This window comes from Electrona antarctica (genome assembly GCF_951216825.1).
Source record: "Electrona antarctica genome assembly, chromosome: 11".
Lineage (NCBI taxonomy): Eukaryota > Metazoa > Chordata > Actinopteri > Myctophiformes > Myctophidae > Electrona > Electrona antarctica.
Genome location: NC_136792.1, coordinates 6,778,712 through 6,793,001, shown reverse-complemented (window position 1 = coordinate 6,793,001; position 14,290 = coordinate 6,778,712). Strand labels below are relative to the sequence as shown.

The 14,290-nt window shown below is 42.8% G+C and overlaps 1 protein-coding gene across 1 annotated transcript; it reads left to right on the top strand.

Moving 5' to 3' along the window:
* Positions 1-877: 877 nt before the first annotated feature.
* LOC306932734 (protein phosphatase 1D-like) lies at positions 878-14,290 on the top strand. Its single transcript, XM_079514642.1, has 6 exons — positions 878-1,732; positions 3,848-4,076; positions 6,257-6,381; positions 7,147-7,328; positions 9,503-9,727; positions 10,832-14,290. The coding sequence occupies exons 1-6, from the start codon at positions 1,111-1,113 to the stop codon at positions 11,246-11,248; spliced, it is 1,800 nt and encodes a 599-aa protein (XP_079370768.1). The 5' UTR covers positions 878-1,110; the 3' UTR covers positions 11,249-14,290.

Sequence of the window (14,290 nt, the reverse complement as noted above, 5' to 3'; positions counted from 1 at the left end):
CGGAGTCAGGTTAGGTATGAAGTGGGTAAGGTGTATAATCATGTGACAATGTCCACTTAATGTAATCTCATTTTGGGAAATTCAATGTCAAGTCCTGTACTTGACATGCTGCGTCATGTATCATGAACGCGCATTGATGATGTGACGTCCTCGGGAGCAACAGATGAGTTTATTGTCAACGATCGCTGCGGGAACTATGTAAGTTTACCGGTTCTATAATTATTTTGTAAATGGTCTAGTTGGTTCATATAGTGTTATAACCTAACGCTTAAATCATTTAGCAGAGGTTTATGCCCCCAGGAAGTTCAGGAACACGCCCAGGGGGCCGGAAGACAACTCACCCGGTGAGTTGTCTTCACTTTCTGACATGGCGGGGTGAGTTGGCTGTACTAAGGAAATGAGTGGAATCACTCAACTCTCACCCAAGACAACTCACCCCGAAAGTGAAGACCACTCACCCCGAAAGTGAAGAGTTGTCCGGACTTTCGGGGGTGAGATGTCCGGACAACTCACTCTTGGAGGTGGAAAAAGGGTCAATTGTCTTGTTACCAAGACAACTGACCTATCATGGATGAAAAACTTGAAAACATTCTCCTTCGGGATCAACAAAGCACCTAATTCTATTCATGTAAATAATAATATGATTGTATGATATGATTGCCATTTCACAATTATATTATTGGATTGTAATGAATTATTAATGCATCCATTAATAATTGCAATTAAAGCACAATTGAGATTTGCACAAGCTTTATCCTACTTGTAAACTGTGATGTGACGATGACGATTGATCCATTGTCAAATGTGTCAGTGGTGATTTAATTCGTATTCAAACAATTAAAAGCCAAGGTATACTATAAAATAAATAATGTTTGGTCACGGTGTGGGCCTTTGGAGGGCAGTATACAATCCCTGATTCACTGTGTGTCGCAATGCCCGAGAAGAAGAAGACGACGTCGACGTCTCTCTCTGGCGTCACTGCGTTGGGGTTCTAGCATGTCTGAGCATGCCTACTGGGCTGGAAAATAAACAAAGGCTACTCACTCCGCTGCGATAAAATTAAAAAAAAATCCGCGTTTTGTCCACATTTTACGGCTTTCTCCTTTTTGTATGGTATCAACACAAACCTCAATACTAAAACTTCAAAACATGGAGAATGCACTGCTGATGCGGGTGAGCGTGTTCACGGACCAGGGAGGCAGGAAATACATGGAGGACGTCACCGAGGTCGTAGTGGAGCCCGAGCCGGGAGAGGACGAGGCGAGGGCGGACGAGAAAGACGGGGTCGGTGACTTCGCCGATGGTGCCGTTGCTGCTGCTGCCGGCGGCGACACAACACCACAACACCCGGAGCACCGGGCCACCACAGACCCCGCCGAGACGACGACCACCCCCCCGCCACCGTGTGCACCATCATCCGCTGTGTGCGTTGCACTTCTCGAACACGGCGGCGACGACCAAAGCGGCGGCGGCGGCAGGTCGGTACCGTCCACCGCGCCGGGCGGCGGCGGGGAGGAGGAGGAGGAGCAGCAGCAGCATCCCCATCGCTCGGTGGCCTTCTTCGCCGTCTTCGATGGCCACGGAGGCCGGGAGGCGGCGGAGTTCGCCCGGGACTATCTGTGGGAGTTCATAAAGAAACAGCGGGGGTTCTGGTCCAAGTGCGACGAGGAGGTGTGCTCGGCCATCCGGAAAGGATTTGTCGCCTGCCATCACGCCATGTGGAAAAAGCTACGTACGTTTTTTTTGGAGATGTTGTGATATAACTATAACGCGAAATTGTGTGACAATTTACTGTTTGCCGCAAATTATAGACGTGAAACAATGTAAGCGGAACATAAGTGTGTGCGTGTGTGTGTGTGTGTGTGTCGTTTTGGAGTGGAGGGGCACACAGCTTTTAGATCCAGCCTGGCCCTGAATTCAGGCCTTATTTAATCCACACCAAATTAGTCACCCTCCCCAAGTACTTTAAAGAAAAACATAATTCATGCGGTGGAACCACAGTTTTGTTACTAAAAGTAGCAATATCACGATTACGAAACCCCTAGCTTTGCAACATAATTTTAGCAGAGGGATAATTGTAGACCTCAGACCTGTAGAGTGACAGAAGCAAGGAGGAGAGATAGGCAGAACACAAAACCCAAGAAACACGCAGTGGAAGGTAACAATCACAATGTCCCATTTGTGATCTCCGAGGTGGTGGTCGTAATACCTCTAATAACCGATTTTATCCATAGAGAACTCAAACAGCATACATGATCAAAAAGTGAAATTGGAAGCAACCAAAAACAACAGTCAACAAGCAGACACAATTGGAACTGGAACCAAACGCTATACAATTGGGTTCTCTGTAATGATTATATATTACAGCACCTTTGAAATTGTTATTGAAAAGGGTGTAATGTAATACAATACAATTACACACACATACTTCAAAAGAATATACACAGTAAAGCCCAGAGGCTTATTTCCATGATGAAAGCACAATACTTCGCTTCCACCACTGCATAACAATATTAGTAGATGTAGGCTTCATATAGTATAGCCCTATGTTCACCCCATTCATGTTGTGTATTGGTTATCTGAAGTAAACACAGCAATGGAGTCTTCTTGCTTCCTCCTGTGTCTGAACAATGATAATACATATTTGCCCACACATGTCATCATGTGTTGGGCTGAACAGCTGAGCAAACCAGGAGTTGTCATTTGTGTACAGAGAACACATGATGCACTGAAACATTTCATGCCACCATGAGTCTGTCCAAGAGGTAGACTTTCATTTCATATGATTATTCATATGATTATTACAGCTGTTGGTCATTCTTTTGTTAATAAGTAGCCTATAACATTACATTAAATACACTTTGAAACGTTTACAGTAACAGGGTGATACCCATTTTACAGCAAAATAGTAGTTATTTGAACTTTGGGCTCTGAGGGATACTGACAGAAATTTTAGTTTATCTAATATCTATCCTCTGACTTCCTTTATCCTGTTGTCGTCGTCTTTTTTGTTTTTGTTTAATCTTGTGCAATTTACAATTTATGTATTTAGCATAAATCCACAATATACTATTGGGCGACTGTGGCTCAGGAGGTAGAGCAGGTCGTCCAATGATCCATGGGTCGGCGGTTCGAATCCCGGCTCCTCCTGTCTACATGTCGAAGTGTCCTTGGGCAAGACACTGAGCCCCAAATTGCTCCCGATGTGCTGGTTTGTACCTTGCATGGCTTCTGCCGCAATCGGTGTATGAATGTGTGTGAATGGGTGAATGTAATGCACAATCTATGTAAAGCGCCTTGGATAAAGGCGCTATATAAATGCACCATTTTACTATATATCACAATATACTGTCAAAATAGTAATATATACATTGAAACTTTAAGATACCAGGTAATCAATGATTCTGAACCTAGCATCTGTTTGAATAACATGCTATCTAAAGAAAGAAGAAAAACAAGCAGCCTAACAAAAACGGTCTGTCTGCATAGTATTATCTAGGTCAGTCACTAGCATCAATCAAACAGAAGGTTGCAGGAAGGGGTACGGACTACGGGGAGAGTTAAGATAAGAACAATCTCTGAAATCATAGGACTTATTTTTGCCTAAACCTAAACAGTCCATTAATGTGTTTCTGAAAACATTTGAGACTGAATCTTGATGCAATTGATCTGAAAATCTCAGTTTGAGAATTTGATCCAACTCTGGTGAGCCAGACGAGAGATTTGTCAGCCATGTTTGTAGCAGCAGGCCAGGCATTCATTTTTCAGCACATCTTTGGATTGTGAAGGGCACATGTTTACTATTGTGTGTGTTTTCATTCTGCTTTATGTTAATCTTTCCTGTTAGCGGAGTGGCCAAAGACACTAACAGGGCTCCCCAGCACTTCCGGCACGACGGCCAGTGTGGTGATCATCAGGGGCCAGCGTATGTATGTGGCCCATGTAGGGGACTCTGCGGTGGTCCTTGGTGTCCAGGATGATCCCTTGGACCAGTTCATCAGAGCCGTCGAGGTCACCCAGGACCACAAACCTGAGCTGCCCCGTGAGAGAGAGCGCATCGAGGGGTTGGGGGGAAGGTAACCCAGGAAGTTCATAATAGTTGTTGATCATTATAGGATTTATTTTTACAGCAATAACAGAAGCCGGCCGGGTTGCATTCCTGGAATGGTGTGTAGTTCTGTCAGACGAGAAAGTGTCATGTTAGGAATTTGATTAAAGTTCAATACATGCTCCTTCCGACGTTGTGGAAAATATGTTTTTCGGACGTGCTTTCCAAATTAATTCAGGCAGTCAGGACATCTAGGGATGTCAGAACAAAAAACAAAATCTGAAGTACTGAATTATGTCAATGTAGTTCTCTCACTTCCCAAGCCATTTGCATTAACTAAAGGGTAAGTGAGGACAGCACAGAGCAAACAATATAGTTCTACAAAACCTCCGCAGCCCTCAAGCCTCCCTCACGCTCTGTGATAAAGATGGAAGTTCCTGCAATGAGCACACATTTGCACAATAGCAAATCAAGTATCTCGCTCAGGGGGCAGCATCTGTTACTGTGTCTCCAGCAAGTCTGCTGATAAGATAGTGATGCTGCTGACGGGTTGGCGCATAGTTCAGAACAAATAATATATGTAGTTAAAAATCACAGCATGTGAGAAAAGACTGTAGGAAGATTACAATATTTATCGTTGTTAAAACCAGTGTTTTGCAACCATCACGTTTTAATTTGTTGATTTTTGATTTCTTATTCAACAACACTTTCAGATCCTGCTTGGTTTGGTTTTCAATTATCTGAGGACCAAACTACTACTGGCTGGGAAATGAGAGACTAAAGAGCCTTTCAAACGGGAAGCGAGACACGCAGGCGTTGTTGCCTGGATCAACGACAGGTCTCCTCCAGGTCTGCTCAAGAGGGGCGCAACAACGCAAGCGTAAATTAAAAGCTAAACAGAATCCAGGTCTGGTGAGTCGCGGGCGTGTGCACGAAACGAGCACGCGCGCAACAAATTCACGGGCCCGCGCTCACGTAAATACGTGTGCGTTGTCGCACCGCGACTGCTGCTCCAGTGCTCCGTGCAAAAACGCAGGTCTCATAGAAAACAAACTATAGTTATATCGCTTCACGTTTGAAAGGCCCTTTACAATGAGGAAATGTACAAGTCAATATGGCATGTCATATTGTATGAGGGTTCTTTCTCTTGTCTTTTTTTTCCTTTCCTCTTTTTTGTTTTCCATAAAAGAAAATATCACACCTAAAACAAACATTGAACTAATGACAAACATTAAACCTGTATATAGGAGGGGCCCTCAAAAATGTATAATAATTAGTATGTCATTAAATGATAACGGTATACTTTTACCAGGGTAGATCATCAAGACATGCCCTGACTGGACGCCCAATGGGGTTTGATTTTGGAACTTGTCAAACCTTTCAGCCCTCATGAGTTTGCAGGTCTGCCCCAGTCCAGTAAAAATAAATGTTGCAAATATTCTTTATTTTGTTTGATATTGGAAATTGCATATACGTGTATTATATAGTAATATTAACACATATCAAAACACAAAACATCTGGCCGGTACAAAACCTCCGGGCTGGTAGTTGTTTTTATTAAATCCACCAGATACTTTGGTCGGTAAGCCAAAATATTAATATTTATCTCTGCCAGGCCATAACAGCTGGGTCAGGGATTATGTTTGTGTGCCTGTAAGTCTTTGAGCAGCTATTCTCGGGCACCACTGGACTGATCGGCGTGAAATTGTTCATGCACACTCCAGTTGGCCAAGGAAGAACCTCTAACCCAAAATCGTCTTGAATGTGTAGTCTGATAATGGGCCGATTCACGCTTTGGCCTATTGCTCTTGTACTGTAGGTCATACAACAATGAAAAGTTTCCCTCCTGGATATCTCGGATCATGACGAAACTCCCCATGTAAACCATGGCCATTTCAGCCAGACTAGATTTAATTTCTGCCATTTTGCATTTTCTTCAAACGGAAATTGGCTCAGATGAGTGCCCTTTTCTAGTTTAAGTTAGTTTATGTGGTCAACATAAAGATTATACTTCATTGACACATGACAGAGATGAGGTGTGATGTGATCATGGATGTGCAACAGATCCTCCTGGGACAGGGATCAAAGTCGGGTGTTGTAATTATGTGGGTCGGTCAGTACACATTCACAGAGTAGGCCATTAGTCACGGGGTGCCCTGCTAATATGGTTATTAAGGAGTATTTAACTGGCTTTTCTCCTCTTCTCAGTGTGATAAAGAAGTCTGGAGTGAACCGGGTGGTGTGGAAGAGACCCAGACTGAGTCACAACGGCCCTGTCCGCCGCAGCACTGTCATCGACCAGATCCCCTTCCTGGCCGTGGCCAGAGCTTTGGGTAAGGTCGTCTGCACTTGTTCCATATCCATATTTTTTTTTCTTTTTTTCTTTGTTTCCTGATTTATTTTTGGGCTTTGTATGCCTTTATTGATAGTACAGTAGGTAGACAGAAAAGGGGAGAGAAATGGCGAGTGACACGCAGCAAAGACCGTCGGGATTGGGACTCTAACCCACAACTCGCTGTCAGGCTAGGCCATGTTTGACGTTATTGTCCTAAATGGAGAATGATCGACTTCTGTTCTTGTACTCGTTAACCAAGGAGTGCGTTATCTTGCTTCTCAATTATTTTCAGCTGGTTGAAGGGTTCATGTTGAGCCAATTAGCTCTCTCTTTCAAGACCACTATTCCCAAGGTGATTAACCTGTAACTGCTAAGTAAATAAAAACACAAGCGCACTCAATGAAACCTTCAGGTGAGGATAGATGGTTAACCGGGTATTGTGTCGGCCACATAATCACCGTCCACAGTTTGGTTGTGGACGCTGCCTGCAAAAAGTACAAAAACATTCAAAGCACCTTTTTATTTAACCTTAATTTAACCAGTAAAAACACATTGAGACTGAGTTGGGAACTGGCCAAGAGGCAGAAATAAAATGACACTTCAATACTAATCATCAATGTCACATTATGGAACAGCAAATAAAACATCCATGATACACCTCAAAGTACCTATGAAATAAACACAACAAATCACCTCCAAAGTGCTAATCTTTTTAGTAGCAGGGCAAAATACACAATCTTCATCTGATGCTCTCACACTGCAGGTGACCTATGGAGCTATGACTTCTACAGTGGGGAGTTTGTCGTGTCCCCGGAACCAGACACCAGTGTGGTGGTCCTGGACCCCAGTAAGCATCGCTACATCATCCTGGGGAGTGACGGTCTGTGGAACATGGTGCCACCACAGGACGCCGTCTCCATGTGCCAGGACAACGATGAGTCCATGGTGAGTGGAGCATGAGAACAGATTAGGACCGCAGTCGTCTTGTCATCATGGATACCTTGCTTTGCATTGAGGGAGGCACTGTTTGTTTTTATATATATATATATATATATATATATATATATATATATTATTATTTTGGGGCGTTTTTTTGCCTTTATTGATAGGCTACAGTAATTAGACAGGAAAGGGGAGAGAGATGGGGAGTGACACGCGGCAAAGGCCGTCGGGCTCGGGAGTCGAACCCGCAGCACGCCGTGCGGCTGGCTTGGCAGCCTAGGTGCCCAGACAGTTGAGCTAACCTCCCGGGTTTGTTTTGAACTCTTCTTCCTTGGTGTCCGGCCATCCTCTATATCACCTCTTTCCAGTGGCATTTTGCTGGGCCAGGTCATCTCTAGTACATTGTGGCTTAGCTACATCTCATGATGTGTTCCATTGTTGTTTGTGGTTCACCGCACACACACACATGCATCAGAGCGTGTTAATTAAATCTTTTTTCATGGATGCCTTTCAGTGTCCTTCGCCGACCCGCAGACGGTTCAATGTTTTCCAGACTGTTTTTAACAGTTTTTTTTATTTTAGCAGCTTACTCACTTGAGAATGGGATTAAATGTGACTAATCACAAACATGGCGGGATCGGGATGCAATGCTTCAGTTAGCCCACCGTTCAGTTTTAACCTCAATGCTTCAGTTAGCCCACCGTTCAGTTTTAACCTCAATGCTTCAGTTAGCCCACCGTTCAGTTTTAACCTCAATGCTTCAGTTAGCCCACCGTTCAGTTTTAACCTCAATGCTTCAGTTAGCCCACCGTTCAGTTTTAACCTCAATGCTTCAGTTAGCCCACCGTTCAGTTTTAACCTCAATGCTTCAGTTAGCCCACCGTTCAGTTTTAACCTCAATGCTTCAGTTAGCCCACCGTTCAGTTTTAACCTCAATGCTTCAGTTAGCCCACCGTTCAGTTTTAACCTCAGTTTAACCTCAGTTAGCCCACCGTTCAGTTTTAACCTCAGTTTAACCTCAGTTAGCCCACCGTTCAGTTTTAACCTCAGTTTTAACCTCAATGCTTCAGTTAGCCCACCGTTCAGTTTTAACCTCAGTTTAACCTCAGTTAGCCCACAGTTCAGTTTTAACCTCAGTTTAACCTCAGTTAGCCCACCGTGCAGTTTTAACCTCAGTTTAACCTCAGTTAGCCCACCGTTCAGTTTTAACCTCAGTTTTAACCTCAATGCTTCAGTTAGCCCACCGTTCAGTTTTAACCTCAGCTTCAGTTAGCCCACCGTTCAGTTTTAACCTCAGCTTCAGTTAGCCCACCGTTCAGTTTTAACCTCAGCTTCAGTTAGCCCACCGTTCAGTTTTAACCTCAGCTTCAGTTAGCCCACCGTTCAGTTTTAACCTCCGTTTTTGGTTCACGGTTTTGGTTCAGTTTCGGCACAGTAAAAAGAAAAATGGAAAAAACAAACCTGTAAAAATATATCAATGTCACTCACTTCACCCAGAGCCATTGAGACTCTGGCTTCACTGTGCGAATTTTTTCCTACCATTGCTGTCATGGCTGTACCTTAAAGCTACCTGATTTATGGCAAAATAAATGGTTATGGCAAAACTTCAACTTAAATAATAATCACTATTATGGGTCCATAAAACATTTATTCAGCTCTTTTGAATGCATTAATTGCATACACTATTCGTTGATATATTTTCTGCCTATTCAGGCCGAAACCGAATAGGCGGAAAATGCATTTTTAGCCATTTTCTGACGAATATTTTCTGCGGCAGAATATTCGGAGAATATCACTACTTGCAACGCTTAAAAGTCTCTGCTGTCATGTGTCATTTGTTCGAGCTTCTGTGTTAGAAATAACAAAACTTCTGAATGAGCTCATGCTACAGCAAGTCAAGACAATAACAGACCAACAAGACAAGATCACCGTGGTTACCTGTCAACGCAGTAGTGTAATTATATGATCATTTATTAATCTAATGGTGTCGCTTGCTGAAAATGGACGATCAAGCTCAACGTGTTTTCTTTTTGTTATATTCACTTTGGATTTATCGGATGACCCAGATACAGTGCTAATTCAACAGTAAATGCATGCATGTAAAGTAGTAATGCTTTATGTTAAAAATGCATATTGAACCGTGGATGGTCAGGTGTAACCATACCTCCCTCCTACAGGCTCCGTGCGGGGTGTCCAGCGCGCGGCAGCTGGTCAGCCATGCCCTTCTGCGCTGGCGCCAGAGGATGCTGCGTGCCGACAACACCAGTGCCATCGTCATCGCCCTGCAGGAACCCGGTATCTCCCAGGAAACACTTCACCACGAGGAGGTGCTGGTGAACTTGGCCGAGGTGTCCCAGTGCCCCCCCGCGTCCCTCTCCCGCTCAGACACACCGCTTATCCAGGTGAGCACAGCGGAGATGAAAGGATGAGCCAAAGTGTGAGGAGGATTATACACAGTGGCAAAGATGCTCCCTGAAGTCTCAAAATGCCCCTCTCAGGAGGAATGTTCTGGGCATAAATATGCGAACATTCTACGAAAGTAGCAGTTTGGCTATTTGCGTCAAAGAGATTTGGTGTAGAGGGATAAAAGGAGGCACCAAGTATAGACCCCTGGGGGACCCCTGTCAACCAAATACAGTGTATTCATCAGTTTAAAATGTAGTCTTACACGCCATGTTGGGGGACCAAACAAGTGTTAAATAGTTCTACTTCTACAGTACCAATCAGACTGTTCATAAACAGTAAACACCTGTGTTGTGTGCTGGTCACCAACATGGCAGCTGTAGGACTACATTTGAAACTCAAGCGGGAACCCCTTTTGGTGTTAGCATTATGTTATGCTTTAGCTATTGAAAAATAGCAGATCTACAAGCTCATAGCGCGCCACCGAGTGGCGCGCTACGAGCTTGTAGGTCTGCTATTTTTGAAAAATCAAAGAACGACTGACATAGAAACATAGCTTTTTCAGAAAACTGTCAGGATGTAGAAGACATTTTTAGAATCTGATCTCAGGTCAAAATGGGTTAAAGTATACTTTCAAGGTTTCAATCACAAATGCAGGACATTAACATAGATTGGATTTTACATACCAGTAACTCATAGCTCACCCCCAAGTTTGAAATGCCTGTCCTTTCATAGAAATGAATGTATAGAACAGATATTTTCATTGATAGCTACACTTACGCTTCTATATCAAACACAGAGGAGGAAATAATCAATCCATGGGGGCCTCCATGATACTTTTGTTCCATATGACGATGGATTGTTACGGTATCCAAGCAAATAAGTGTTGTCGAGAAGTTGGGCACTCAAGACCTATCTATACTTTTTAGTCTATGGGTGTCCTTAAATGTTATACATAGGGAAAACGTTGACACACAATGGACACTATGGATGAAGCGTTGAGGGAGAGGTCTGTATGTACATACTGTAGCTGTTGTGACTGTTGGCTTCCTCAAAACATAATGTAATGATCTGTTCTCTCTCTCTCTCTCTCTCTCCCACAGCGTCTTCCAGAGGTGGATGTTCCCGCTGTCGTCTGCGAACTCCTCCCAACGCTGCAACGAATGGATGGCCTATCGGGGAGCAGCAGCCTGTATGACCTCTCCTTGTCGGCGTCGAGCCCCTTCGCCCCACTCCTGATGGACAGTGACATGGAACCGGCCCATTCCGACACGCCTCTGACCGAGGGCTGCTCCCAGGGGCCGGGGCTCGGGGCCGTCTCTAGGGTGACTAGGAGCAAAAGGACTGTCGATGGACTGGCGGCGTTGGCAGCTTCCCAGTCCACCAAGAAAGCGTGTCGCAGACACGGTGACAGGATACCCCTGGACACACACACGGAGGAAAATGATCAGAAACAGACGTCCAACAATGTCCCCGTCCTGCTCCAGCAGCATGTTAAGACCACAGTGTGTGTTTGCTGAGACGCAATCCCAACCACACACAAGTACATGCACACGCATGCACTCGCATGTACACACACACACACACACATAACACACACACACACACACACACACACACACACACACACAGTACATGTACAGAGATGCACACACAGACATGCTGCCTCCTCCTGCCCACAAACACTCGTTTGTTATGGGTATTTTTTTTTTAAACTAAATTAGAAAGTCCAGTATCGGTGTTGCCTCTGGAGTTCTGTTCACGTTATTGACGACTGGCATCTTGCCAGCAGCCTATTCTGACAGTGGAAGCCGCTCTGTGTTGTGTTGGACATTGTGGAACAATGGGCTCTGCCCTCTTCATACCTCTGTTAGATTTATTTGTAAAGTTCAAGTTGTTGCCCAAATTTACAGTTGTCTTTATCTTAACATCTTCCTGAAAATAGAGGATATTTGTGTCATTTTCACCCTATTATGCAAACAATTGTATGAAATATGTATGGATAATTATGTTAATGTATATATTCCGGATTTTAAGTATTAAGTAGTACAATGTTCCTTTAAAACAAATCAATATATTTTTATACACTGTTTTATTACACTCTGATAACATATGAGAATACCACACCTCCATAAGTCACATTTTATCTTGAAATTAACCTCACTCGTTCCTCACCGTGGCTAAATATTTAGACGTTTTGTTTTTTGCTCTTATTTTATCGCTGGATGAGACTTGTCTTACCACAAAATCAAAGGTGCTGCTATGGTCAGAACCAGTAAGCTAATGAATAGTTGTATGTACAAACTATGATGTTGCCATTGTTTTGTTGGGGGCAGATTGCACTTCTGCTTCCGTCTTTGTCCCTATGCTGGGCCCTGTTCCTTTGACATCAGACACTTTTCACAGACGGGATGTTTTGTTGGTAAACACAGCTGACGGTAATAACGTGAATTGCGCTGTTGTTTTAGCCCTTACTGTGTGCCAGCATGCACAACTTCTGTACAGTTTACTTGATGCTGGCACAAAGCAACACTTAAAAAGAAACACACCAAAAATATATGATATTACGCTCAGCTGCGTTTACCAATCTTAATGACACGTCAAAATGTCCACAGTGAAAAGTGACCATTGACCATGGAATCCTTCCATGATAATGAAGTGTTTTCACCAGGTGTCCCAGGTCTCTGTTTGATGATGAGGTCACCAGAAGGACACGTGAATGCAATTACTGAATGCAATAGAAAACCAGTTGTAGCCTACAAAAGTTTGACACCAGGGTTTAAGCGCCATACCTGTACTGTGTGTCGTTTCAAATGGTGAATGGTGCTGTCTGTTTGAATGGAGCAAGAATTTGAGTGTTTGTTTTTTTTTGTTACCCCTGAGTATCTGTTTGCATTTACATGTTTTCACAAGTGGATTCAGAAAATGGAGCAAATATACAGTAACCTGTAACAGGAGCTTATGGCCCGTGGAATAATTTCAATTGACATTGAGGGAGCATGTATTAGTGACATTGTAATTACAGCTCAGTGTCATCATTCCACTGTACACCATCTTATCTACCCTTTTCCCTAACAAGTACATAGTCCTGTGTGATGGGACTTAACAGTTCTTTATCTTAAGTTTCCATCTCACAGGGACTTCACTCGTGCCGTACAGTCTGAATACCACTAATTAAACAGTCCAAGTGCTATTCTGCAGATGTGCTCATGCCGTAAAATTTACTAGTAAATGATGGACTCGCAACTTATTGTGGGTCAGTGTGATCTGAGAAAGACTTTTCTTTTTTGCACTGATAAAATACAAAATATTGACTGTAATTGTTTGCTTTAGCTAGCGTTTTTAGTATAACAGAATAACTTAATAGCTTGACTCAAATGAAATGAAAAGAGAGTGGAAAAGAGAGAGTGGACTGTGGACGAGGCAGAGTTCTCTGATTTCCCTGTTGCGGGCAGTGTGTACAGTATGCAAATGAAGCCTTGCTCTCAGTTTTGCTTTCACGGTAACTGATAAAGCTAGACATCACAGCATGACAGTCTCTCATTTGTTATTTATGAGATCTTGTTAAGTTATTGTTCTTATATTTCTTTTGTATTTTGATAGACCAAAGTGCAATTTTTTTAACAATGTGTAGCATTCTTTATTGACTTGTTTTAGAATATCGTTCAGTTGAAAGTGTTTTGTCTTGAGATATGATGATGATGCTCATATTTGATTCATCCTGTGAATGCAAGCCTACCTGTTACTGGGCTGGGGATCATGATTCTATAACCATTTAATACAATTTGTACGGTATTTTTAAGTGCTTAAGTTAACTGGTTCACGCTGTGGAATTATAGCATCCCTTTGTCCCATATGCAGATGGCTGTGCTTACAGTAAGTAGTGCATGTGAACAGCATACATGTGGAAATATGCTTAATCTTGAATTGAACCTTAAATAAAAGGTTTTATGATTATTATTTTGTTTTTTGAGGATGTGTTTTGTAGAAACAAAGTGGCTGGCTAGTGCAATGAGTAGACAAGCCACTGTTTCAAATAGTGGCTTGTATACTCATCGTAATAGTCAAACAGTCTGTAAAAGGTTCTTCTGAAGTGTTTTGAGAGAGAATCTGTCAGCTCTATGTTGGTGGTGGTCTTCAAAATTATAGTTATGGTATGCTAATTATGTAAAACTAATGAAAAGCAAAGTAGAACTAGTCAGGAATGTGGTACACACACACACACACACACACGACAATGTGTCCAATTAAAAATAAATTGTTGTAGTTTGGGACAGTGCAAAATCCATGTACAGTATGAAGTACTGAAAATTGTTAACATAATTTGACAAGCCACCTGTCAGTCACTCTCTAATTAAGTTATTGGAAAATACAACTTTTAAATTGACCTCAAATCACTCCAAGTATAGGGGGTAAAAACAATTAACACTTTTTACTGCTGCAAAAAATGAACATGACTGGTTTTGTATTTTATTGTTAATAAACTTCTCTTACCTAAATTGCTTCTGGTTATGTTGAAATATTACACCACGTTGCCATCTAGTGGGTCAACTGGTGAACAT